This window comes from Arvicanthis niloticus, chromosome 25, assembly GCF_011762505.2.
Source record: "Arvicanthis niloticus isolate mArvNil1 chromosome 25, mArvNil1.pat.X, whole genome shotgun sequence".
NCBI classification, from domain to species: Eukaryota; Metazoa; Chordata; class Mammalia; order Rodentia; family Muridae; genus Arvicanthis; species Arvicanthis niloticus.
Genome location: NC_133433.1, coordinates 19,514,763 through 19,541,180, shown reverse-complemented (window position 1 = coordinate 19,541,180; position 26,418 = coordinate 19,514,763). Strand labels below are relative to the sequence as shown.

The following is a 26,418-nucleotide window of genomic DNA, read 5'->3' as shown; positions in this document are numbered from 1 at the left end:
ACAATATGAAAGCTCCTCTATTCTAACAGCACTGACAACACGTGATAAAACTTTAAAAAAAAAAGAAGTCAGTGTGATGTCATAGTATTTTCCCTTTTCATCCTCAGCAAGTACAGCACAGACCTTGTATTTTGAGATTTATTTAAGGCTTTCACCTTAGTAGTAACTATTTATTGTGGAAAGAAAGCTGAATTGCTTCTAAGTAGGTGGTTTTAAAACTCCATGCTGCTTCATTTATTCACCTCTGTAGCTTTTATAAAGACATCCCTGTTCTGAGGCCCTTCAGAAACCATAGTTCTAAGGACTTCATTTTTTTCCCTCCTTCCTTTTTCTGTTCAGTCACCCACAAAACGAAAGCTCCAGCCCCGGCAGTGGTCAGGCACCCTGCCCTGACAGCACTGCATTCCTGAATGCTAGTTCTTCTGGTAGACACAAATCAAACAGGAAATAGAAATGCAAAAGATTTTATTATATATTCTCAATTCACAAATATATACAGTATGTACACAGCACTGCATTTACGTGGTCACACAGCATCACTGTGGAAAGCAGCGAGGCATGCTGGGTGGGGTGTGGCAACATCCTGCTGCACCAGGGCCCTCCAAGTATATGGCATGCCATGAAAAGAATTACTTAAGATTAAGTATATGGTTCAGGACTTAAATGTATCTTGAATCCTTTCTTTTTCCTTAGAAAATAATTACTGACTCATGAAGCTGAAGTTTGCTTTCAATAAATTAGTCAAAATAAGATGATATATTTATGGCCTATTATTGGTAATATTTAGTCATGATTAAAAACCAACATCTTTGAGGAGTACTCTTAAAAGACCAAAATGTGTGAAAAATCCTACGTTGCAAAAAATTTCACCCAGTTTAACAAATGTAAGTGACCACAGAGACCAGGAACATAGAGGACTGGATGTGTAACCCACCATGCTATGTCTAATGGAGACCTGCCCACTGACAGACAGAGTGAGTTATTAGAGAAAAGTCCACTGAGTCACCAATAATGCAAACCAAATTTTTAAGTAAATTTGAAAATACCTTTTAAAATTTATTTAACCATGATTATAAATAAAACATGCAAACACTGAACTGAATAGTAATTTTGAGTTTTCAAATCAATTTGAAACCATGAGGAAAAGCAGGCAGGTCATGTTCTGAAAGAATGACAAGGGCTGGGGTTAGCCTGCCATCAAGACCCGGAAGGGTGCTGGACGTGGGGCTGGGAGGGGTTTGTTTTGTTTGCTTGCTTCCTGGTTAGTGTTAATATATTATTTACTAAATTAAATACAACACGTAATGGGGAAATAGTATTTTTTACTATATCTTATTATTTTACAAACTATAAAAATAAATCTTTCTATAGATAAAAAATGGAAGAATAATATGTATTAAAGTTTTAAAAAATACAATAGCATCACGGCTTGGCCACATTACTGAGTCCTGAAGTTCTGTATCACCGATTAGATCAGAAATCTTTCATCCACTAATGTTTTGGTTGCCAAATTCTTTTGTCCTACTGTATTGCGGATAAATCGGAAAATCTGGAAAAGCAAAACAAGTAAGAAGAAAATTAAATAGGCAAATCAATTTAAAGTATCTAAATTAAACTAGCTAATTTCCCAACCACTTCATGTCATAAATGAGATACTTTAATTACTAGATAAAATTATTTTTAAAAATATACACATTGGGAAATGTTTTATGAATTAATATATACTTCTCATGCTCACAAGAATATACTTTTAAATACTTAAGGAATTTAACTCCTAAAACTATGTGAATATCAAAAATATCTCCCTGGTAAGGGCAGAATTTGTCTATGACTCTAAGTCCAGGGGTAATAAACCATGTAGTAACTCCTGCATCCTTCATGCAGGAGGCTCCACCAGTGAGGCTGTGCACAGTTGGGTACAGCCCTGAACCACGGCCCCAGTGCTTGTTCCTGTGTCTGAATGGGACTTAGGAAAATTCATGCTCACTCTTCATATGTGGGAGACTGGTGGTAGATAAGTATCTTCCTAGATGATCAAGCCACTTCTTCCTTCCACTGGGTCCCAGAGCATTTACTGTCCCAGGGGCAGAGTGCAGTGGGGTCTGTTGAATGGCTCTTCTTTCCTTTGGTAGTGTTAATCATATTCTAAACGTTCACAAAACCCTACTGAAAGTGGATGCTCTTACATTCTGTTAAGAAAATAAATACCCCCACTTCTAACATTTCTGCTTGAGAAGAAACCAGGATATGCTGTTAGATTTACCTCTTGTTGCAGGTAGGTGAGGAAGGATGCTAAAACAAAGTTCTGGCAAGCCAAGTCCACCACACAGAAGAACAACAGATCAAAGATGAGGAGTGTGGCCTCGTTCCCGTAATACAGCACACTGCTGAAAGAATGGCCTTCGTCTACAAAAACCATGTGGAAGATGTGTCAATCAGTGACAGAAAAGGTCTGTGCTACCTCTGGTGACAACAGATTAAACACGGAGTATGTTATGCTAACACTGAAGTCAAAGGTGCTAAGTCTGCCAGTCTAAAATGCTAGTCAAAGCACTCAGACAAATTCTGAAGCAGTAGTTTTAACATCAAAGCAAACGTTGATAATTGCTATAGTGTGCTTATCCATGAACGCCTTCTAAAGAGCAGTTAGTGCATATTCCTCCTCTGCCTATAGAGCTAAAAGGCTAAATTAATCTTAGAGGTCGTGTCTAAGATAAAGAATAAAAGATGAAAATTCAAGTCATAGCATGAGCATTTGAGAATTCCTGTGTCAATTTCCTACAGTTTTGTCCTCCTTGCACTCAACACGCAATTCTGTCTTTTTGGGGATTTGAACATCTTTTTTAAAAACCTGATAAGTGCTATAGACACTGTTGTCATGGAAAATAACAAACAAACAAACACAAACAAAAATCCAAACGTGCGCCTCCTCTTCCTCCCCAGAGCTGCTCTGCTATAGTTCCTTAATGGCACCTTTCCTGTCTCAAATTACCTCCATACTGGCTCAGTTCGCACACTTCAATACCCAGCCTATTAGCAGTGGCTTTCATTGTGTGTCCTCACCAAAATCAAATGCTGCTAATAACTCTCAAAATAAAGTTACCTTTTATATTATCAATTTTAAAAAAATACAGGTTAAGAATAATGGAATGACATTTATGAAATATTTTTAGTATTTCATACCCATGGATCAATTTACATATAGCTGGTGATGCATATTCAATTTTTTTTCGTGGAATGACTAGTCTATAAGATAAAGGGAAACTCATAAAACAAACTCTTTAAAAAAAATTTTTTTTAAATAGGGCTTGAAAGGTGTCTCAGAAGTTAAGAGCACTGGTTGCTCTTCCAAAGAACTGGGCTTGATTCCCAGCGCCCATGGCATGGCTCACAACTGTCTTGTAACTGGGGGATTCAATGCCCTTGTCTGACCTTGGTAGGTACCAGGCATATACATGGTACACAGATATATTTTTAAGCAATATATTTAAAAATGATTCCTATTACTAGCATAAGTTATTTTTTAAGACTTTGGCTAAAAGTAAATTAGATATGGAAGACAACCCAATTAGCATTCTTTAAACATTTTATAAGTCTGTCATTAAATGAATATTATAATAAAATAAAAATTTAATGTATTTGTTTTACTATCTGTTTGAGATATATGGCTAATTCTGAATGTAGCCCTTTGCTTTCTTGTATATACACATATTTACATTTCAATATAACATGGAACACAGAAATGACTATAGTTCAATCAGGTTGACCTAATTAAGTCCCCATTGTTTCTGTATAAAATTACAAAAATCAATGAAAAAAATAACTGAAAGCACCCTGCCTCCCCCAAACAGGACTGAAACTCAGCAAGGACATGAGAAGTCACCGTTGTAGAAGATGCTCTTCTCCATGGGCTCCATGAATTCCATCCCAAGGATTCTTTCAAGAAGCAACTTATCTTTTATAAAGTAATCCATTTCCTTATGAACCTAGTTTGAGAAGATAGTGATATAAAAAACTGTAATGAAATAAATGTTTTCTAATTAATGAAAAGTTAGAAGTAGAAAAACTGAGGAATAATATACAAAGAAAAACTTGTGTAAAATGAATCACTATCCTAGAATTTAAATTAATTAGTATTAATTTTTAAATATTAAAAATTATTTTAGAAATGTTTTAAATTCTAAATTCTTAAATTTAAGATTGAAAATCCTTAGGATTTTAACTTAATTTAAAATTAAGATCTTAAATCTTTAAAATGTTAAATTTAAGGCTAGATATACTGAAAACTGATTTATAAAATGCTTTTTAAGAATGCAACCATAGTGTAAAGATTTCAAATGAGAAACAACATTTTGGTGACAAAATCGAGTATAATATAAAATTCTACTATAGAATTTTATGGGACATATATAAGGGAGTCATCATTTGCTAATGGGCACATTAAAATCACATTTTTCTTTTAGATAATCTAACTTTATCTCTAAATTGTAAGTTGCTTGTGGCTATTTATTCCTAAGTACTAAATGTGACAGCAAACAGAAGCATGCAGTTCTCTGACATGGTGGACTAAAACTGTAACTGAATTCCCATTTAACTTTTCAAGATCAGCAGACCACCCTGGCTTCCATACAGACATCTGAATACATACGTGGTCAATGAAAGAGCCAAGGAACTTATTCATTGCGTGGTATGCCTTTATGCTTTGTTCAAAAGTACTCCCTGATGAACTCAGCAGTCTTGCTGGGCCATTTCTCTAATGTACAAAAGAGAAATGTATAAACATAACACACCTTATGCTTTGGAATTTAAATGACTTTAAGTATGGCAAAATTCATGTGAGCAATGCTTTATACAAACCCTTGTTAATGTCTCATGGATCCTGTCGTAGTGTTGTCTCATCTGACTAGAAACTGCAATCTGAAATGTCTGCCCATCCGTGTTGGGCACCAAACCTCTTTGGCTGCACAAATTTTCCTGAAAAAAAAATTTTTTTTTTAAATTTAAAGTAAGATAGAAATTAAGAAAAAAAAGAAAGCATACCATTTTCCTTCAGTTTGTACTACATGTTACAAGATTTTTTTAACCTATTGAAATCTTGCTGATATTGTACTTGAAACAAGACTAGTATTACTCAAGGCTCGCCACTGCCAGATGTGACCTCATTCCAGCTTTTGTGCAGTCTCCATGTCACCTCCTTCACTCTGCTCTACTTAAACCACCAAGTGTATTGTGTATTTGGTATTCTTGCCATTCTTTAATGTTTGTAAGAAAAGGCTGAACAGTGAAAGCTATAGACAGGTCACCTTCTCACAAGATTACACACTGACAAACACAAACTCACATTTTTGCACTAGCTCACTGTCTAGCCAGTTTCTACCGATGGCTCATGGTCCTATCAGATTCTGGCTCCATGACACCTGTTCACCTACGTCAGAACTTACTATTCTCTTTCATCTGGTCCCATTACAGCGTTTGTCTCCACAACTTAAAGGAAGATATATACAATGAGCTTCTCTATTTTAAATAAAAATTTAAATTAACAAGGTACAGGCAATTGTGGAGAATGAAGAATATATAAACTATGAAGAGGAACTAAGAAAAGAAGATTAGCTATAAATTTCAACAGCTGGACTAAATATATTTAAAGCACTTCATTTCTAGTTCTTTTCTAAGTCAAATACAGATGATGACAACAACAACAAAAAAACTGGAATCACACTTTTCTTTGTTAAACATTATATCCTGAGCAATTTTCCATGTCACTACTAGTCTATAAACCATTTGGGGGGTGTAGAAAGGGTGACTTTTTATTTATATATAAAAAGTGGCATCATAAAAGTGGTACATAGGTATGATCTGACACCTCTGCTCAGCCAGATTTGATGACCCCCGGTCTTCATAGCGTCCATCTGGCTGGTAAACCAATAATGATGGGGATCTTTTGGGCCTTGAGCTCCTTCACTGTGATGAGCAAAGGGTCGTCTTCTGCTCAAGGTCCACCGTCCTGGGCACATATGGAAAACTGGAGTACTCAGGGCCCAGCACCCACTGGGGCACACATGGAAAACTGGGGTGCTCGGGGCCCAGCACCCACTGGGGCACACATGGAAAACTGGGGTGCTCGGGGCCCAGCACCCACTGGGGCACACATGGAAAACTGGGGTGCTCGGGGCCCAGCACCCACTGGGGCACACATGGAAAACTGGGGTGCTCGGGGCCCAGCACGCACTGGGGCACACATGGAAAACTGGGGTGCTCGGGGCCCAGCAACCACTGGGGCACACATGGAAAACTGGGGTACTCGGGCCCAGCACCCACTGGGGCACACATGGAAACCTGGGGTACTCGGGGCCCAGCACCCACTGGGGCACACATGGAAACCTGGGGTGCTCGGGCCCAGCACCCACTGGCTTGCTAGTGCTTGCTCATGTGTGGGGAAGTGACTCTTGTTGACCTTCAGTTGTTCCCTAGCCTTCCTAGGCATTTTCAAAGACATTTACGCCTTCATCATCCTCCTCTTCAAAGTCATTGCCCCTGAAATTGTCCTCATTGTCTGACATGAGGACAACGGACTCCCATCTTTAATATAAAATATTTAAGCACTAACTTTAGAGATTTTATTGTAAAGATAAACCAACTTACATAATAACCTCAAACTTTTGCATGTTTTCTTGTTGTCTAAAAATCTAGACTCTATGTAGCTATTGTATTTTGAATTTTCCTCAAGTTAAAATCCACCTAACCAGTCAGACTATAGAGTCCCAAGAAGCTCCAGGTGTATACTACTCAAAATGTTCTCCATTTGTAAAAGTTTTCCTGATAACACTTGTTTTATGGGAGCCCATTTTATTAACTTTTATTAGCTTCAAAAAAGTGTGGTAAGTTGAAGAGGGAAAGCCATGGTTTTGGATATCAATATTGCTGACCTATTAGTTATATGCACTTTACCCTAATTTGCTATCATTTATTTATGACTAATATACATGTCTTATGTTACTAAAGTAAACTAAATTACTACTCACTTCCTAAGCCTTTCTATGAGTAATGCTTTTAATGGCATTCCTCGGTTGGACATCTTTTTTCTCAGGGGCTTATGGTTTAAGTTATTACAGGTAACCTTCCAACCCAGGGTCACTTCTAAGAGATAAGCAAGAGTCTAGCTCCTAACTTCTCCACCTCACAGATATGGCTCACTGACCCCTCAGGATTTCTTCCTACCAGTCCTTGTTCTTTTGGGGGAGTGTAGAGTAGAAAAAACAGAATCAGCCTTCACTCAGGTTTCAGCATTACCAACATTTAACCAATCTTTGTTCCATTTATCTCCCCAGGTTTCTTTTTATTTAGTGTATTTTACAGCAGACTTCAGATCCTATCATTTTGCTTGTGAATCTCTAATAAGGACTTAATAAAATAACTACCACTGTCATTTTTATAACTTACAAAATTATCACTTTAAAATAAGTTAACAGCAAATCCACTAAGCCAGATTTTATTCAAAGTCCATATCTCAAGCTTCATTGCTTTGTTTCCTAAGCGTCCCTCATGCACGGCATCTGCTCTCCCCCCTGCCCCGCATCAGCCTTCCTCTCCTTTTATGCTGTTGGCTTGTTAAAGACAGTCATTTGCTCGATGGCGCTTTGCACACTGGATGTGCTAAGAACTTCCATCAGTTCTGTCTAAGCTGCTCCTCTAGTCTTTTGTTACTTCCTATAAAACTGTGGTTAGATCTAAAGATTTGATTACACTCAGACTCAATTCTCATATCATAGCAGGAAGTGTACAGTGTCAGCTTGCTTCATTTTTAACTTACTAAAAGGAGTCCCTCACTGCGTCCTGATCATGCCAGCATGACCCTTTGTTAGAGTTCCCCATTGACAAGCACTGTTTTAAGATCCAGATGACTGCAGCCTGTTCTCACCCATTCATTAGTCACAGTGGAATGATGAGTTCCTAAGCTTCTCTGTTGCATTGATTACTCTGAAATGCAGTTTACATGGAAACTGCAGACAAACCAGGCTCTACTCATGCTCAGGTCATGACTTGGTTACCCTGCAACTTGCAAACGTCATTTGTCAAGATTACGTTTTCAACTTAAAGAAGATGGAGAATACGTTCTTACTGCCTCTCGCTTAAGGTTCATATTCATTTCTTCCATGTTAGTGTCTGCATGGCCATGGACTGACCTCCCATGAATGTAATATCCAAAACATCTGTGGGACAGCAGGAACACTGACACCTGCAGAAAGAGAAGACAAGTGAAGTGGAAACCGAAATAGCAAGGAAAATAATGTATTGTTCTGTATAAAGTTGATGGGAAGAAGCCTGGAGCTGTTTTCTAAGAATGCATGAAAAAAACCTCAGGGGCTGTAGGACGAATGAATCATTAATTCTTCCTAATTAAGAACTGCAGATAAAGAACAAAAACGGTGCGGCAGTAGTACTAACTTGTAGAACAGAATATCCATTCTTCAAAATTCGATTAGATCCAATCATCGCAAACTAACTAAGTAAACTGCTCTAGAACCGCTTGGTGAAATGGATGGGTACATGTTAATGCCTCTCTACACATACTTGTAGACACAAAGTTGAAAAGTAAGAGTTGCAAGATGATATCAGAAAGTACTCACATTACTCATGGAGCACAGATCAACGAACTGCCGGATTTTGTCTTCTATGAATCTCTCATAAAAGGCAGCAAAGAAAACAACCTGAAACAGTAAGTCACAGTCACGTGTGCTGCCTCCCTTGGGATGTCCGCCTTCCTTAATAACCACAGTGCAGTATTTTAAGAAAACAGAAGTTCCAGCCATGAACACAGTGGCCTCTAAAGGATCCTTGGGATAAAATCCCATTTGTCTGCTCTGAGTCTATCCTCAAAGGAAGCAAGAATCAGAATTATGTCAAGAGTTCTCGAGTGACCATTTTGAAAAGAACCATATTTAGAGCCCTCCCCACCATTCTCCTATCCCAACCTCTACTCTCCTTTGTTACCTATCTCACATTCCTGTCAAATATCTTCACCGCACTTGTCACACTCTAGGTAGCTCTTGTTAGTGTTAGGGCTTTCACTAACAACAGTGTCTATTAGAGGAAACAGGCTTACACCTAAGGATGGGTTAAAGACTCCATAGCAGCTCATTTGTAGTATGTCTTTAAATTAAACAACAACAACAACAACACACACACACTTTTAGAGAACATAAAATACTGACAGTCAAGATTTAAAATGTAAAAGCAGTGAACACTAAAGCCTGACTGTTAGACCATTTGTGAAGAGGTTAGACCCACTTGTGAAGAGGTTAGATATTAGGTGTAGTCTTAAAAACACTACCCCGCTTTCGCCTGGGACCTTGGCAGCGTACCAGGCCCTCCTGGCTCCCTTTTGTTCCACCCAACTAAGCTCTGGGATAGCCGTTGCCAGCCCTGACCAAGCTTCTCTTTACACCCACCTTTGCTCTGGGAGGGGTCGAGTTACCAGCCCATTCTGGAGACCCATGAATTCTTGGATTAAAGACACACACACACACATACACACACACACACACACACACACACAGAGAGAGAGAGAGAGAGAGAGAGAGAGAGAGAGAGAGAGAGAGAGAGAGAGAGTCAATTCTGTTACCTTTTAACTTGCCTGCTAAGCACAATTGCTGGGAGTAGATACCTCCCCCCTGGAAATGTGTGCCCTTACCAATTTATTATCTCCGTCCCTCTTTCCGCCCTAAACTTAGTGGCTTGTTCCAAGTAGCCCCTGCCAAACATCTTTGGCCACCCGCCCATAGCGCGGAGGCCACAGGCCCTAGCTCTCCCCAAGGAGAGATTGCAGCATTCTCTTTCCTCTGAAGCATGGCAGAAAAGCCCTTCTCTACTTCCCTGCGGCTCCTTTTCCTCTTGGGACCCAGAAGTCCCACCTGTACTTTCTTCCCAATTGGCTCCCAGCCTTCTTTATTGACAAATCAAGAACCACTTAGGGAACTAGACCTTAGTATCAGTTAGACCTGCTTGGGAACAGGCAAAGGAACTCACAGCTATATTTGAGGGATGACCTTAGAACAAACAGAAAGGCTTTATCATTGGTCTGAAGGCAAAGCACAGAATGTCAGCTACTGTCCTAACCACCTTCCCCATTTCTTCTTAACCACAGGCCTGTCCTTTGGTCAGGACACACAGGTGCCCAGTTGAAGGGCATCAGTACAGTTAGGTGTGGCCACAGGACTGAGTTCTAGCCAAGAAGATATTGAACTTCACAAAAGCTCTTGGTGTTTTGTTTTTTGAGTTTTTTTTTGGTATATTTGAAATTTTTTACTTGTTTTTTAGGTGTGTGTGCGTCTGCTGGTGAGTGTGTGTGTGTGCTTGTGTATGCAGCTGTCTACAGAGGTCAGAGAGGCCATTGATCCTCTAGAGCTACAGTTAGAGTGGGTTTCCAGGAACATAATTTGAGTGCTTCGAACCAAATTCTGGTTCTCTGCAGAAGTACCAAGGTGATTCTAGCTACCTTAATTCACCAACTTGATATGACTCAGAGTCACCTGAGTAGGGAGGTTAATTTGGGGACTACCCAGGTCAGATTGGCCTGTAGCCATGTCTGCTGGGGACTGTCCTGATTATTAACTGATATAGGAGAGCCCAGTTACCTCTGGGCAGCACTGTTCTCTGGGTAGGTGGTCCTGTGCTGTATGAGAAACCAAGTCAGGCAAGGGCTCATGGGCGGGCCAGCAAGCAGCCCTGCTCCACACGAAGGCTTCAAGTTCCTGCTGGATTTTCTGCCCTCACATCCCTCTGTGATCACCTGTGACCCGGAAGGATAAGGCCAAAGAATCTTTTGTCCCCTAAGTTGTTTTTGTAATTGGCGTATGTCACAGCCACAGAGTCGAAGTAGAACATGCTCTTAACCGCTGAGTCATTTCTCCTGCCCCACGACTTAAAAAGGGAGAGGAAAAACTAGACTCCCAATTAATTTCCTCCTATAAATCCTCCAGCTGTTATGGCCTAGGGGATGGACCCAGGGCTGGAGGTTCCATGTGGCAGAAAGCAGGCTCCTGGGTCCGGATGACAACGAAAGCTGATACTATATTCTGGCTTCTGCTCTTCTTTTTCACAAGAAGGTGGAAGGGGAAGAAAATATTTACTTTCTTATTACATTTAATGAAATGGGAAACACTTCGTATGGCATTCCATGAACTTCCCTCCAACGATGCTACTTTACACAGTGGACTGTGCACAGTACTACCAAACATCAAACCACACTCACCAAAGGGTCTCATTTCAAATTCTATCACATGTGTGTCCTCTCTCCTGGTATTAAATTCACTAGCTCTCACTAGCTCCAGCTCTGTAGCTTCGGGTTTGAACAGTGTCACCAATACTCAAAAAATGTACATTTCAAAAGTCAGTTCTTAGGATTGGGAGTGGGGGAGGAAGTCCACCCTCAGGTTGTGGAATGCCACACAAATCCAATTTAAAGGAAAATGTTAATTTAAACAAACAGGTAAAGAAAATGCCATATAAAAAATATAAACAACAAAAGAAAATACAGTGCACATCCGCCCTGGATCTGAGTCTCCAAAAAAAGTCCCTTCAGAGTCCACAACTGATAAGAAGTGAACTCTGACACCAAACTGCCTGGGTTCAAATTCCAGTGTTGCCATCTCCAGGTGTGTGACCTTTAGCAACTGGTTACGCTCCAGAGCCTCAAGTCTGGCTTGTAACAAGACGATGCTGACTTAACCTGTCTGTGGAGGCTGAGGTACAGACAAAGTAGTTAGTGTTTACAGAGCAGCTATTGATTCTCACAGTGCCTGGGTCATGATACAACACAGAGCGCTTTATTACTGCCTTTGCCACCTTCTTTCTGCTGTAGGACTTAGCATCTGAGAGATGTAGGTACATAAGCAGGGTTCTAAACCAGCAACGGCATTTACCTGTATTATTCCAATCACCAGCCAGATAGCGGTAGCCACTGCATATCTCAAAATTCGGCTGTAAGGAGCTGTGTAGTCTGACGGGTTTCTAGAAAGGCTGGAGGATGGATCCATTAATGCTAAGTTTTTGAATCCCACAACCTGAGAGTAAAGGAAAAATGAGATTTTAAACAGACACAGGAAAAGTTTCTACACTGAAAATGAAATACTTTTCCTACCTGCCTTGAAAAACAAGCTTGCAAGCAGTAACTTGACACAAATCAAACCTAAATCTACCAAAAAATTAAACGAACAACTAACAATTCATGAGTATTTAACACATACCAGGCACTATGCTAAATACTTTCTGTATTTCAAAAACAGTACATTCCAAACGTCTTCCAAGGAATGTACCTTCTTGGATGAAATGAAGCTGTAGTTAAAGAACTTTGATGGGCACATAAAACTGACTGCCATGTCTCTTCCCCATGTAAAATAAAACAAAGAGTTTGAAAATTGTTACAGTAGGTAATTTTATTTACTCTAGTGTTTTGCAAAGTTAACTGCAGAATCATGTAGCACCTTTTCAAGTTCACCAAGTATTCAAATTCTATTATTTATTTATTTAGCATTTGAAGCTGGGTCTCCTTAACGTAGGCTGAGGTGGAACTTGCTGCCTTTGTTTTTAGTGTCCTACTGGAGACACTGGGAGACACTGACATATAAGTGGACACACTGTTGTTGCTGACTACTGAAGAAGAGATGTGCTTCTGTTAACAATCTCTATCATGAAAAGTGGCCTATAATTAGCAACCGTGACATCTTGCAAGCTTGTGTCATCTCACAATATTACATGTCATGGTTGGAAAGTCATCCCAAAAAGCATGTGTTGGAAGCTGAATCCTCAATGTAACAGTGTTAAAATGAGAGGCCTACAGGAGAGGGTTAAAGACAGAAGGACTCCACCCTCAGGAGTGGAACAATAGGCCTAGTAAAAGAGGCTTGGGTCAGCAAGGTGGATGACCTTGAATTCTTGATTCTCTTCTGCTTCTACCTTTGGAGACTTGGGGTAACAGTACTGTACTACCACACCTGATTTCATCAAACAGTATTAAAATAAAACAAGACACTGCTTACCAAAAAGATATGTAAGGCAAAAGAAATGCTGAGAAGCTTGATTCAGCCACCTAAAATATATATGTACACTGACAAATCATGCTGTCTACTATAAACACATATTCTGTGTGAAGGGATATGCTGGAGAGTAAACCTGGGTCTCTTGGATGCTGAGTAACTGCTTTATTATTGAGCTATCTACTCCTGCACAGAATGACACACTTTCTATAACTATTTTAAATATAAATATTTTAAATTGTCCAGACTAGCCTTGAACTTATTCTCAAGGCCAGGTAGACCTTGAACTTGTGACCCTCTCACTTCAAATAACCAAGTAGAAAATGTACAATAATGTAGAAGTAGTCCTGAGGCAGGGATGAGAATATGGATCATATACAAAGGAAGTTTTTGAAAATATATAGAGGAGATCACCTGAAAGCTACTAAAACTAATCTGTAATGATAAGCACACAGGTATTTTATACAAGTTCACTAGGAATTCTGCCACGGATCACTGGTACTCTGGCTTTAGAAGATACAAGGTAGAGTGGTGGTACCCAGGGCTGCAGGGAGGGGAAATGGGGACTGTGAACCGTTGCACAGGAACAAAGATCTTGTGGTTATAAGACATAGCTCTGGAGACAGATGTGGTGAGAATTTCTAACAATGTGGATGTACTACAGCACTGAGATTCACATTTAAAAGAGGTTCTAATGGGGACCCTTCTAAGGGCCCATCACGGTGTATTTAAGTTTTGCTTTTGTTTGTTTTTTAGGAAGCACAAAGGGGGAATGTAAAAGCATTTCCTTATAGTGTTTGCCAACAATACTTCACCAGAGAAAACTGCTGCGCCGTCTGAGAAATCACTTGAGATGATCACACTCAGGCTGTGCTAATAAGCTGTACCAAGTGATTACAGTGCTTACCTCCAAGAAGAAGAGCGTGGTGAGAACTTGAAAGAGTGGATTAATTTTTCTCACAGTCTGAATCTCATTCCATTCATTTGCCACAAAATATGTTCTCCATATGCTCACAGGAACAGTGGCACTCCGCACACCGCCCTCACCTGGGAAGGGAGATGCAGTGAGTAAAAGCCTTGTTTCCTTTGCTGCGGGCAGCAAGAGAATTACGGCACAAACACTGATTTCAGTTACCTTCAACAGCTTTAAGAACTTTTCCTTTCGGCCGTTCCCAATCAATAAAGAATATATCTATGGTAATCTGGGATATGAGTTTATGCAAAAATTGCAGAGCCTAAAAATAACATACAACAAAACCCTTGAAAAGAATCGTCACTTGAGAGTAACCATAAGCTACATACTCTTTACAGAGCACATCAAATACCAAGTGTATCGAACTGCCACATGCCTATTAGTTCACTTTCTTTTTTCCCTTAAAGTAGAACATGAAGAAGAGGAGACATCCTCCTTCACCCTCTCCTATAGGACCCTTGTATCAACGACTCTCTTCTTCTAGGCTCTGCACATTATCTGACTTCTTTATACAAATGGTAAGTTGCAAAGCCCTGTGGAAGCAGTAGATACCCCTGCTGTCTTTTCTGTCTCTGGAACTGAGATAAAAAGTACCGTGTTGTTGAAACATATTTCTCTTAGTTACAGGAACAGTCCATCTAAACTGAGGTCTCATCCTGGGGGCACTGGTGATCAAGGGATAAAAATCCAAGTACAGGAGGTAAACTCTCTTGAAGAGTCTCTTTCTCAATGGGTAAAGCAGACACTTCACTTCCAAAAGCCAATGGGATTTGGCCTACCAAACAGGGATGTGAGGAGCCGTCAGCTACGTGGGTGAAGACAAGCTTGACGGGTGGTTGCCACAGAAAGATGAGGAGAAAAGGTTAATACTAACTTGTACAATTCCAACACATCACCAGACTTAGCTTTTAATCCTCATTAACAGAGACAAAATCCAGTATGGAAGGTATTTCGTCCTATTGTGCTTTTAAAGAAAAAAATTAAACATTGAAATATCATTTTGTCAAATTAGCTGTAAACCATGATTGCCAATGCAAATTTATAGCTCCTTTGAAGACATGATTTAAGGTATAACTTTAAATGGGCACATTTATAAATAAAGGCACATTTCCTTTCTAAAATAAAATAACTCATGTTTTCTTTCAAAACCCCCAAACAATTTTAAATGAATTTGAAAGACTGGATTTTTAGCAGGCTTTTGAAATTGGGTAACCTGTCCTTTGAAACATACCTTCATAGCAAAGGCACACCCCACATAAGTAACGAAACGTTCCTCCTGAACTGGCATTGGCAGCAAAACAGAGACAGACTTCTGTGCCTATAGTAATAATCACACAAGGCTTTACTACACAGTTTATAAACCAAAGGAAGCACACACACAGCAACTAGCATTGTCCGCCATAAACAGGACCCCACAGGGAGGGGGGATTAGCAGCTACTTTAATGAGCTGGAACAGAATTAGGTCTCTTATAAAAACTGCTTACTACTTATTCAGATATTAACATCGGTGTTGAATTCAGAAACTCACTCACTTTGAAGAAAATAAGCCAGTAAAGACCTGTTCCCACTGTGATGATAAAGAACACATTGGCCAGGTCACCAGCATAATGCAGCAGGAACTTCATAACTGTCTGCAATGTAGAAAGAATTATAATGGTTAAACGTTTCATTTGTTACCTGCTCATTACATTTATTTCTACTAAACAACTGAGCAAAAAATATAAGCTCTATTTCACTTTCATATATATATATATATATATATATATATATATATATATATATATAACATATATATATATATATATATATATATATATATAACATATATATATATAATAGGAATAATAAAAGCACTGCTTTTATTTTAAGAACTTAAAAGTATAAAAATACTTTTCTTTCTCACTATGTGTGTATGTATTTGTGCATGTGCGGGCTTACATGTGTGATTGCATGATCTGGGTGCCTAAGTGTTACGTACCATGGAATGTATTTATTTAGAGGTCAGAGGACAACTTTATGGAGTCTGTTCTTTCCTACCTTTATGCATGTTCCTGGAGTAGAACCTGCTGAGGGCCATGCAGGAGGAATGAAAAATGGCTTTAGAATTCATGGAATGCAGCCTCCCAGGTTACCACAGCCACATGGGTGAGCTTCGGTGTGGCACAGCCCCAAGGGCCATGTGTGTTGAGGACTCCGTGCTGCTGTTATGGAGTTCTGCTCTGCTTGCTGCCCTCACAGCCGTGTGTGTGTGTGTGTGTGTGTGTGTGTGTGTGGTTATACAATGTTCTATTCAATAAATTTAGTAACGCATCTCATATATTTCCTCCCTGCTTAAAATTAAGGCCATTTACTAATTAACCCTTAAAATGACAACCTAAGTATAAGTTATAAAATGACCATAACCAGACACCCAAGCCCAAGTAGTCAGGATGACAACTCTTCACACCTTTCTGCTGAATTGAGGTAACAAATGTATTTTTAAGGGGTAAGTCAGGGTACAAAAATTAGAAAAATTGATTAGAATTAAGAAAGCTAGCATTAGCATCTGTTATCCAGTATCTGTACGCTGAGAAGACTCAGGGTTTGACTGAAGATTCAGGATCTGTCCGAAAGGCTGTTCTTTGGGAACAATTTAAAGTTCAGAAAGGCACACTCTTATTAGTTAAGGGACCTTTTGTTGGTCAGGGAACAAGAACAATGGCATCACTGGCTGATGAGACTGATATGATTTATTAAGATTTGCTGAAGAATGCATTCTGAGGATTTAAATTAATATGACTGATTTTTATATAAAAGTTTGTCTGTGTTACCATCACATTGCCCATTACCTGACACTCCACAGCAGACCCTCGGTGATCACTGTGTGATGAACAGTTTAAAGTTGGCCTGTGTGAAAGGCCTGCTTTGACTATCCCTACAGGAGCACAGCCCTCTTGCTCCAACTCCTTATCATGCTGTCCTTGGAGACAGGAGGATGGTCTGGCTACACAAGGTAACACAGGACCTTTCTCATCTCATGCTCTTTTTTTTGGGGGGGGGGGGGTGTTTCGAGACAGGGTTTCTCTGTGTAGCCCTGGCTGTCCTGGAACTCACTCTGTAGACCAGGCTGGCCTCCAACTCAGAACTCCGCCTGCCTCTGCCTCCCGAGTGCTGGGATTAAAGGCGTGCGCCACCACCGCCTGGCTCTCACGCTCTTGATATGGAAGATGAAAACGATAGCTGCTGTTGAGTTACTCAAAAGTTAAGCAGAAAATCTAAGCTCTACTTCCCTGTTGTCATATGTAAAACGGGAATAATAACAATGCCCAGCTAGATGAAGGTATGAGAAGATTAATTAAACTATACATAGAAAACTTAAAAATGTGCCTGGTGCACAGTAAACATTCAATAAATGTTAGGCAAAAAAATTTCAAACATTAAATGAGAAGTAAACTATAAATTTAATGGAGTAAAAGGTGGAAGAATATCTTTCAGTGTTGAGAAGGGCAAGTCTTCTAAACAAAATAAACATAATATATATAACACAAAATTCATATGACAGTGTGGAAGTTAAATACTCGATGCTAATTATATATTGACTGTCAAAGGCATGGATAAGATAACAGTTAGCTCATAAATTTGCATAAAATATTTCAATATGAAAACAAAAAGGAGATTAATATTTTCAAAAGACAAGCTCCTTCATATGAATAAGAAAAAGAAGAAACTTAACAGAAAAACAAACAAGAGATTTAAATAGTTCACAAGAAAGGAGCCCAAATATTTACAAAGTGTATAAAAGGCTGGAGAGATGGCTGAGCAGTAAGAACACTTTCTGCTCTTCCAGATGTCTGATTCCCAGCACCCATCTCTCGCAACCATCTCTAACTTCTGTTCCAGGGGATCTGGTGTCCTTGCCCTCTTCTGGGACTAGACACACATGCAATGCACAGGTATACATGCAGGCAAAATGCCATGCACACAAAATAAGAAATCTGAAGTATATGAAAAATAAATCAAAGAAAATAAAATCAATATATGCCATTGTATTGAGCAAAACAGAAAGGTTGAGACATACCAAGCATTGGCAAAGACAAGAAAAAGAACGGTGGTGGGAATGGGGATGAACTATGGAATCCTGGGAAGGAAGAGAGCTTGCATATGTTTTATGGCCTCAAAATAATTTTCTTAATTTAAACTCCAGAAAAATCAGAGGCAACTTTCTTCTTCATCTTCTAGCTGTATCTTATGAGAAAGATCTAGAATAGTCAAAAGATTAAAAAATTTCATCTAAAAACAAAAGTGTACCTGTAAATCAATCATGGGGCTCCCGATACGCCTCTTCCATCCTGCTGTCTTCAAAAGAGATGATAACACAGCCAGCCCACCCAGCACACCCAAAGCAATCTAAAACAGAAAAAACAAACCAGAGAAAAAAGAAAACATTTAGAACTTACTTACTTCCTCCCACTCATTGGTACTGAAAACCTCTGTAAACAGAGTGTACTCAAACACTAAGTACGCTTAGAGGAGTGCTTGAAATGACATGGGGGCTCAACTAGATTCCAATGGCTAAGTCTGGGAGAAACTGAGCAAGGAAAATGAATAACAATGGAATATAAAATCACCCACATTGAATATCCATGAGATCATATTGACCTAAAAAATTGAATAAATAATTTGTGAGGGCAAGGGGAAAGCTCTGCTTTCTAATAAAGTTCCAATTTATAAATTCAGAAGAAATGAAGGAAATCCATCAGGCAATCACCACAGCGATGCTTTCTGCAGACAGGCATCACCAGTGGGCACCAGAATTAGAGATGCAGCAGCTGTGGAGAGGGCTCAGTCAGCAAGTGCTTGCCGCAGTTGGGTCCCAGAACCCATGCAATACCCACATAAAAAACAGAGTGTCATGTGACTGCAATCTTAATGCTGCAACGGGAGAGACTGAGGATCCCTGCAGCTTGTGGTCGGCTAGACATGCCAAATCTGTGAGCTCAAGGTTCAGTGAATGACTCCTCTTGAAAAAGGCGTAGATCTACAGATTCACACACACACAGAGACACAGGCACACACAGATACACACACACAGATATACACACACACACACAGATACACACACACACACACACAGAGAAACACACACAGAGACATACACACACACACACACACACACACACACACAGAGACACATACAGATACACACACACAGAGACATACACACACACACACACACACACACACACACAGAGACACACATACAGATACACACACACATATACACACACACACACACATACACCTTGACTCTAGACACTGAGCAGAGCCTGATTCACTCTTTTGACATCTTTAACACAACTACACAAACTCAATTTAATCACAGGAAACTTCTAGAAAACCCAAATTGATGGTCAAAAAATGCTAACAAAGTATCACGGCCATGAAAGACAAAGGAACACTGGGGCACTGTCACGGGGTGGAGGACAGACAGAAGATATGACAACCGAAACTACTGTAGAATCAGAAAATGATAGAGACCAACTTGTGATCGGTAAAGCTAAGCAGAACGCAGGTCTACGTTCCTATCCATTGCCTGGTTACCATCATTGTATCAAAGGGAAGCCAGGATAAAAGCACACAACTTTATTTACAACTGTACATTTTAAAATTGAAAATGAATGTAAATATTTAACAAGTTAAGAGGTACTCACATCTGTCTGAACAAACGCATCTCCTTGATTCATCTCATATTTCACTGAAAAGGAAATCTGGGATTTAAAAGAAAACAGATCAGTCATACTAAAATTCTATACCATACATCTATGTTCATTATAATAAATTTGTACCTGGATTTTGCCAAGAGTGCTATATTTTTAACAATCACAATTGTGGATGTTGGCCTTTATTCACACAGAGATATGCTTTTCTGAGAACTTTTACACTGTGCTAATCTCTCTCTTGAACATGCAGAGAGGAAAGAAGGGTTTCTTGGAAACCAAGGTCTCTGGCAGTAGTTCAAGCCAAGTTAATCATAGTTCACTTCCAGACAGGCTTTTGTCACTGAGAAATATGATTGGCTTTGTATCAAAAGTTTATCAACTAGCTAAACAACCATCCCCTAAAAAGGCATTATTCTCAAATATTGGAACAGGAATCCTGACGACAGCATGGTGTTAAGATACAAGGGAAAGTACTGGGGCTCACAGAGACTGAAGTGACAATCACAGGCCCTGTATTTTGAGTTAGGTCCTCTGTATATGTTATGGTTATGTAGCTGAGTGTCCTGTGAGACTCCTCAAAGTCAGTGGGAGTGTGTGTGTGTGTGTGTGTGTGTGTGTGTGTGTGTGTGTGTAGGGAGGGTGTCTTTGATGCTTTTGCTTGTGCTTGAGACTTTTTCCTCCTACTGTGTTGCCTCATTCAGTCTTGATAAGAAAATCTAAGCCTGCCTTTTTAAAAGGAAAACTGAGGAGGAGTGGATCTGGAGGAGAGGGGAGGTGTGTGTGTGGGGTGGGGGTGGGGGACTGGGAAGAGTGGAGGGAGGAGAAACTGAGAAAAGATACAAGAGAAAGAACCAGAGTATGAGAGGTAGGAGAGCAGTTCCTTTGGCTTTATCAAGGCTATAGAAGAGTGATTTTGGGGAAGGACAGCGGAGTCAAGAAAAGTCACATGGAGAAATACCAAGGTAAAGATGGCTGACCTTCATGAGAGATTTTCAGAGAAGAAAAATGTCAAGAGCTGGAGTGGAAATAATGAGTCAAGTGGTTGGAAAATGGAAGGAAAAGAACCAGTGCAGGCTGAGGAGCCAGCAGTATCAAGGAAAGATCTGACTGGCTGTTAGTGGCTTTAGTGTGTTTTTAAGGTGAAGCTCCCAAGAGGTTTACAAGCAACAGAGAGGAGAAAGGGGCATTACAAAGGCCCAGGTTAGCTGAGGAGGTGAGGGGACAAATAAGACCAGGAAACAAAGCACAGAGTTTTTCTTAGGCATTAAAGAGGAAACTCAAGGGAACTCCTGTTGTACGGCTGACCTGCTTGGTGAGGCCGGAAGTGAACCCAGCTGCTGAGGCTACAGAGAAAAGGACAGACATCTGGATGCTAAAAACTCAAACACAGCTTCTGTAATGGCTGTCATAAAGAATGTAAGAGGACAGAGTTCTATTTTAATTAAAATGTATTATAACTAAAATGATCAAACAACTGTATATTTTGCATTTACAATACATTTGAGGTGAGTCTTATCAAATCAAGGTAGTTCATTATTCTAAATTTCTCTTTTTCTTCTTTTATCTTTTTTTTCCCCCCATGAGACTCGGGCGGAGACGCATGGGACAGAGAGGGATTCGAATGCGTGGAGACAGAGAGCGCGCGCAGAGGGCCCGAGCCCTCTGCAGGCCGCCTTAGCCGCTGCACCACCGCCGGTTCGCTTCTTCTTTTATCTTTAATTAATTAGTTAATTAATTAATTAGTGTGTGTGTGTGTGTAGGAGCACATGCATGCCATGTGACATATGTGAAGGTCAGAGGACAGCTTTGTGTAGTCAGTTCTCTCCTTCCACCATCGGGCAGTTCGGGGACTGGAGCCATGGTGTCCGCGTCCGTGGGGCACCCTTTCCCACCGAGGAACCAGCTGGTGCCGTTCTTTTATATCTTATGTTTCAGTTTCTCAAGACTTAGTTTGCAAACTGTGGGCAATAATAATACTTAAAGAAAGGAGCGTTTGCATTAAAAGTATACTCACTAGGAAATTTTAATCCAGGAGCCTTTTTTGTTGCTGTTTGGCATGTTTGTGGATTTTCTTCTCAGGGAACAAAAGTAAACCCAGCGAATAGAAGCTGACTTGACCTAATTGGTTTTGGTACTACAAATGAGGACAAGGTCCCTCTCTTGCAGTGGTTCTTAGCCTGTGGGTAGTGACTACTGTAGGGGGTCTCAGATCAGATTACTTATTTCCAACTCCTAACCATAGCAAAATCAGCTATGAAGTAGCAACAAAACTAACTTATGTGTGTCTGAGAGGGCCCGCCTCTGAAAGAGGCAAAGCTCACACATCCACACCACATGAGGAACTGCATTACAGGGCTGCAGCGTTAGGAAGGTCAAGAACCTTCTATGAAAGCCTGGTCACAAGCAGGGTGAGAGCACCACACCAGCTAAGCAATGCAGAAGACTAATAATAAAGACAATAATAAAAAGCAGAATAACAGAAATCAAAAGTTATCAGTGAGTGATGGTGGTAAGGAGAGCTTATCTCCTACTTCATACATCCCAGAGGACAGGCAACCTCCACATCTCCAGGAGAAAATAAAGCATTCAGGATTTCCTGTCGATCCCTCTCTCTTATCTGCCCTCCAAGTAGGAATGCTTTGTCCAAGGGACAGACCGAGCGAGGGAGGCACTGGCTGTGTGTGACCAGGGTTTTCCACGGTTATTCTTTGGTACAGCCTGCCTTTTGGGTGTACGAGCTCTGTCTTTCACAGGTGGGCCCTCTTGGACACAGAGGCCTTCACTCTTCAGTGAATCAGGGCTGCAGGTCCAAACTTCATTCTCTGGTCCATCTTTGTGCTCCTAGTTACAAAGCTGACGATTCTCATCTGTCTGTCTGTCTACTGAAGCATCTCCATCCAGCGACCCACGGAATGCTGAGCCCACATATACCCACTGTAATTCCTGAGTTGCTGGTTCAACCAGGCGAGGAAGCAAAAAGCAACATGATCAGGAAAGATGGAGACAGATGCTATGTGCCTCAGTAGAATACTGTAGCAGGGGTGCTTAGCCACTGAGACACTGAAAGAATGGCTCAGTGGTCAGGAGTGCATACTGCTCTTACAGAGGACCTGAGCTCAATTCCCAGTTCCCAGGCTGAGTGAGCCATCCTCAATTCCACCTCACTCCAGCTCATTCCAGGGGAACCTGATGGCTCTGGCCTGCATGGGAGTCTACACTCACCTGCCGCCCCTCCCCCCACTAGACAGATATACATAATAAAGAATAAAAATGTCATTCACTATTGCCTTTTAATATTCAACATCCTTAAGCTTCTCTCTTTCATTAGACACCAATAATTAAGATTTGGATATATAAACAAAGGGATTTGTTTAAAACTTTAAAAAAATATTACCTTTTAGCTATGATAAGCTACAACCGCATTATAGTAATATTTATAAGTATTAGGGCACCGACTAATGAAGAACTCACCTTCACAACCTGGCTATGAGCATTTTTGATGTCAATGTCACTGTAGGCAATGGTAAGTAAGGGAGTGTAGATGTTTCCATTTTTTGTGTTGGGTACAAGGCGTATGCTGTTAAAAGAAAATATACTCAAACTTATAAATATATTTAACCCTTTAGACATATATTTATCATTTCTTTTTATTTTGCATAAAGTGTCTTGATATTTTACTAAGGACTAGAGGAGGCTCAGTATAAACTAAGAGTTAAACCATAGATCACTCTCATTCGTTAAAAAGTATACTTCAGGAGACAAGATCTAGGTTCTGAGATTCACATGAAACCACTGAAGCACTGTGAAAGATGTCTAAGGAACATCAGAAAGAGCTACACTGCATGACACCTAAACAAAAGCAGATAAACTGTGGATTTTCAGATAACAAAGATGAATTTTTGCCAAAACACATGTCACATTTAGTTTTGTCTCAGGTTAATTTGGCAACTACAGTGTATTAGTAACATACAGTTAGTGAGCCCAAAAAGAAAATGGCAGCCCTGATTAGGTTTGATGTCATCTTTGTTAGGAATTCTACACTGGCAGATTAAGCCCACGTTTAAGCACAGTGCGTATGGCGTCAGCATGAAGTACAAGGAAGTTCCCGCAGTGCCCGACTCCTAAGATTGCTGTGAGACTAAATGAACAGCAAGCCAATGATGAGCATGTGAAGTGCTCCAAGTGTAAAATGAATGCATTCAAAGCACACATCAGAACACGCTATTACATGGAAAAGAGAACACAGGCTGCATGGTGGCATGCTGAGGTATGTAGGGGATGCTGGGTAACCGGGTCAATCTAGACTCTCGATTCTAGACAGAAAGTCATGAAAGGAAATGGGGTTGGAGAGGATGAACACACTCGTTCCTAAGCTCTTACTGAAGTACCATTGCAGCCACAGGTATCAGCTTCCTTCCCCTCTCAGCCTACTGTAATTCACCAGGTACAGAGAGGCCAAGAACATGAATTTGCGCAAACTCCTGAGGGCGGCTGGCATCAGTTTTCCACTTTAGCCCTTAACCTTTACTGGATTCTGCCAATCTACACATATCTAAGGAAAGCTTAGGTGTTGTTTCAGCTTGGTTCTCCCTATTGTTTCAGCCTGAAAATGACTGATAAACACCTTCCTCATATACTCCCAAATCTACTTAGTCATTAGGCAGTTTTTACCTCAATGAAATCTGGGTAGCAACTCGAATTACTCTTGGCTGATTTCCTAGGTCATTTTCTCGTCCACTTACTGCATCCACCAAGAAAATGCGCCGAGTCAAAAGCCACTTGCTGGAGCTACTGTCTTTTATTATAAAAACAGAAAAGGCGGCATTAGGAAAGCTGCTTTTGAACTACTTACAATGGTACTCACAACACTTACTGAAGAAATCAACATTAAAACCTAGTCTTTTGTTTTATGTAAGATAGCCACAAAGAGCTACTCCTGTAAGAAATTGTCAGCCATCTCTACTCTCTGCCTAGGTCACATTTTATAGCATGGGTAGCAACAAAAGAAATTATTTTATCCCAAAAGAGAGTCAGAAACAGTGAAGAGAAAGACTCAATTCACAATTCTACTCAGTTTCCTTGGGATATATACTCTCAGCAAGGGTATGATGTCTTAAAGTCCTGAAAATCAAATCAGGAAATGTCCTACAGCTACAGAGGGAGCCTGATTGTGCCTTAGCTCGTACTGTATAAAATCATACACTAAGAGCATCCAGAAGCCCTATCATCATCCCTGGTTTCCTGAGATGATCATATTGGTTTATATCTACTGATTTCAGCTATGAAGGAACGGGAGATGTCTTACCTTGGTTCACAAACAGTTTATTGTGTTGAAGATTTAGGTTTAGCACTGGTATAGCCCAAAGGTAACGGTGTTGCTCTTCATCAGAATATTCGAGATAAACATCATAAAATACTGGACTGGGAAAGTCAGCCAGGATTTTAGAGAGAGAAATTTCACACTAGGAAGTAAAATAAAAACAAACACACCACAGCTCAAAATTAGAAAGCATATTAAACATTTCTTTTTTTAATTTATAAAGTATCTTTATATTGTTTGCATATACTTCCAAGAGACTTCCAAAATATAAATTTCTAAAAGTACCACTCAAAAAAAGAAAAAGAAAAAAAAAGCCAACCAGTAAAGAACTTTTCTGTTTTTAATCTGTAACATGAGAAGATTGGCTTTTACTTCCAATACTAAGTACATATCAAAGAAGAGACTTAAAACCAGTGTTGTCCTATGGGAAGAACAGTTTTTCTTTTTCCTGATGTATACTCATGCATATGACTGGCTCCCTTCAGGAGGGCTAAGCTCATCTGACTGTTCCCTTCCAGTCTATACCCATCTGTGCATATCAACCAGGTACAGTTCCTTACCATGTATGTGCCAGGCCCTCCCAGCCTCCCAACATCACCAGTGTGGGTTCTGCATAAATAAATTTGTTACTTTCTATGTTCCATCCAACTTCTGTTCATTATATACCTTGAGTACCACTGACTCTCCAGCCCTCCTGTACATCTCTGAGAACGGATGTCTTATGCATCTCCACAGTATAACACTTGAACAGTTTCTGCCATTCTCTGCCTGTATAGCTAGTGTCATTACTGAGCTGTGAACTACTTTTGTGAGTAACAGCCAGTTATACTGCAGTATACACCTTGGTTTTACACCTATCAGAACATTTACCTGATGCAACCATTTTGGTGATCACCTAATATTACTGAGTGTCACTGAAGCACAGACACCAAGTTCCTCACTTGGTTGTTTTATGAATTGAAGGAGACATCATTGAGACAATGCTGAGTACATCACCATGTACTTCACACCTGTACAGTCTCCCTTCTTATAGTCAACATTGTTATAAAAAGATGACAAAACACCTTGTAAGTCATTTCTGATCACAAAATTCATGTTGATGGTAGAAAATTTGGAAATTATAAGATATAAAACAAAAATAATCTCTGGCACAACTGTCCAATATTAATCAATAAAAGTGTTTATTTTCTTCCAATGAATTTCTCACGAAGGCACTGTTCACTGCGGGTTTTGTTCTATGTGTATGCACATACAAGATGTTAAAACATTTTTATATTTTTATATGAAGGTCTTTCAAATGTTAAATGGCTCACAATATTTTTTTGTACCATACTGCAATGTCAAAGCAAAAGAAACTCATGATAGGAAGGAGAAAGGAAAGTTTGGAGACA

General features: G+C 39.9%; 1 protein-coding gene across 3 annotated transcripts in view; it reads right to left on the bottom strand.

Moving 5' to 3' along the window:
- Nucleotides 1-448: 448 nt before the first annotated feature.
- The window catches only part of Tmem67 (transmembrane protein 67), a 45,710-nt gene continuing 19,740 nt past the window's right edge, over nt 449-26,418 (bottom strand). Inside the window, exons 13-29 of one of the 3 annotated variants that reach the window (XM_076924157.1) lie at nt 25,013-25,169; nt 24,379-24,502; nt 23,179-23,284; nt 19,699-19,755; nt 18,296-18,394; nt 15,541-15,639; nt 15,239-15,325; nt 14,170-14,269; nt 13,942-14,081; nt 11,922-12,062; nt 8,628-8,708; nt 8,120-8,236; nt 4,858-4,974; nt 4,649-4,753; nt 3,884-3,986; nt 2,264-2,406; nt 449-1,549 (exon numbers count right to left, since the gene is read on the bottom strand). In XM_076924157.1, the coding sequence (XP_076780272.1) occupies nt 1,469-1,549; nt 2,264-2,406; nt 3,884-3,986; nt 4,649-4,753; nt 4,858-4,974; nt 8,120-8,236; nt 8,628-8,708; nt 11,922-12,062; nt 13,942-14,081; nt 14,170-14,269; nt 15,239-15,325; nt 15,541-15,639; nt 18,296-18,394; nt 19,699-19,755; nt 23,179-23,284; nt 24,379-24,502; nt 25,013-25,169 (1,857 nt within the window). In that variant the 3' untranslated portion in view covers nt 449-1,468. Of the gene's footprint in view, nt 1,550-2,263; nt 2,407-3,883; nt 3,987-4,646; nt 4,754-4,857; nt 4,975-8,119; nt 8,237-8,627; nt 8,709-11,921; nt 12,063-13,941; nt 14,082-14,169; nt 14,270-15,238; nt 15,326-15,540; nt 15,640-18,295; nt 18,395-19,698; nt 19,756-23,178; nt 23,285-24,378; nt 24,503-25,012; nt 25,170-26,418 lie in introns of those variants that run through there. The other 2 variants (XM_076924158.1, XM_076924159.1) reach the window with 2 other exon arrangements.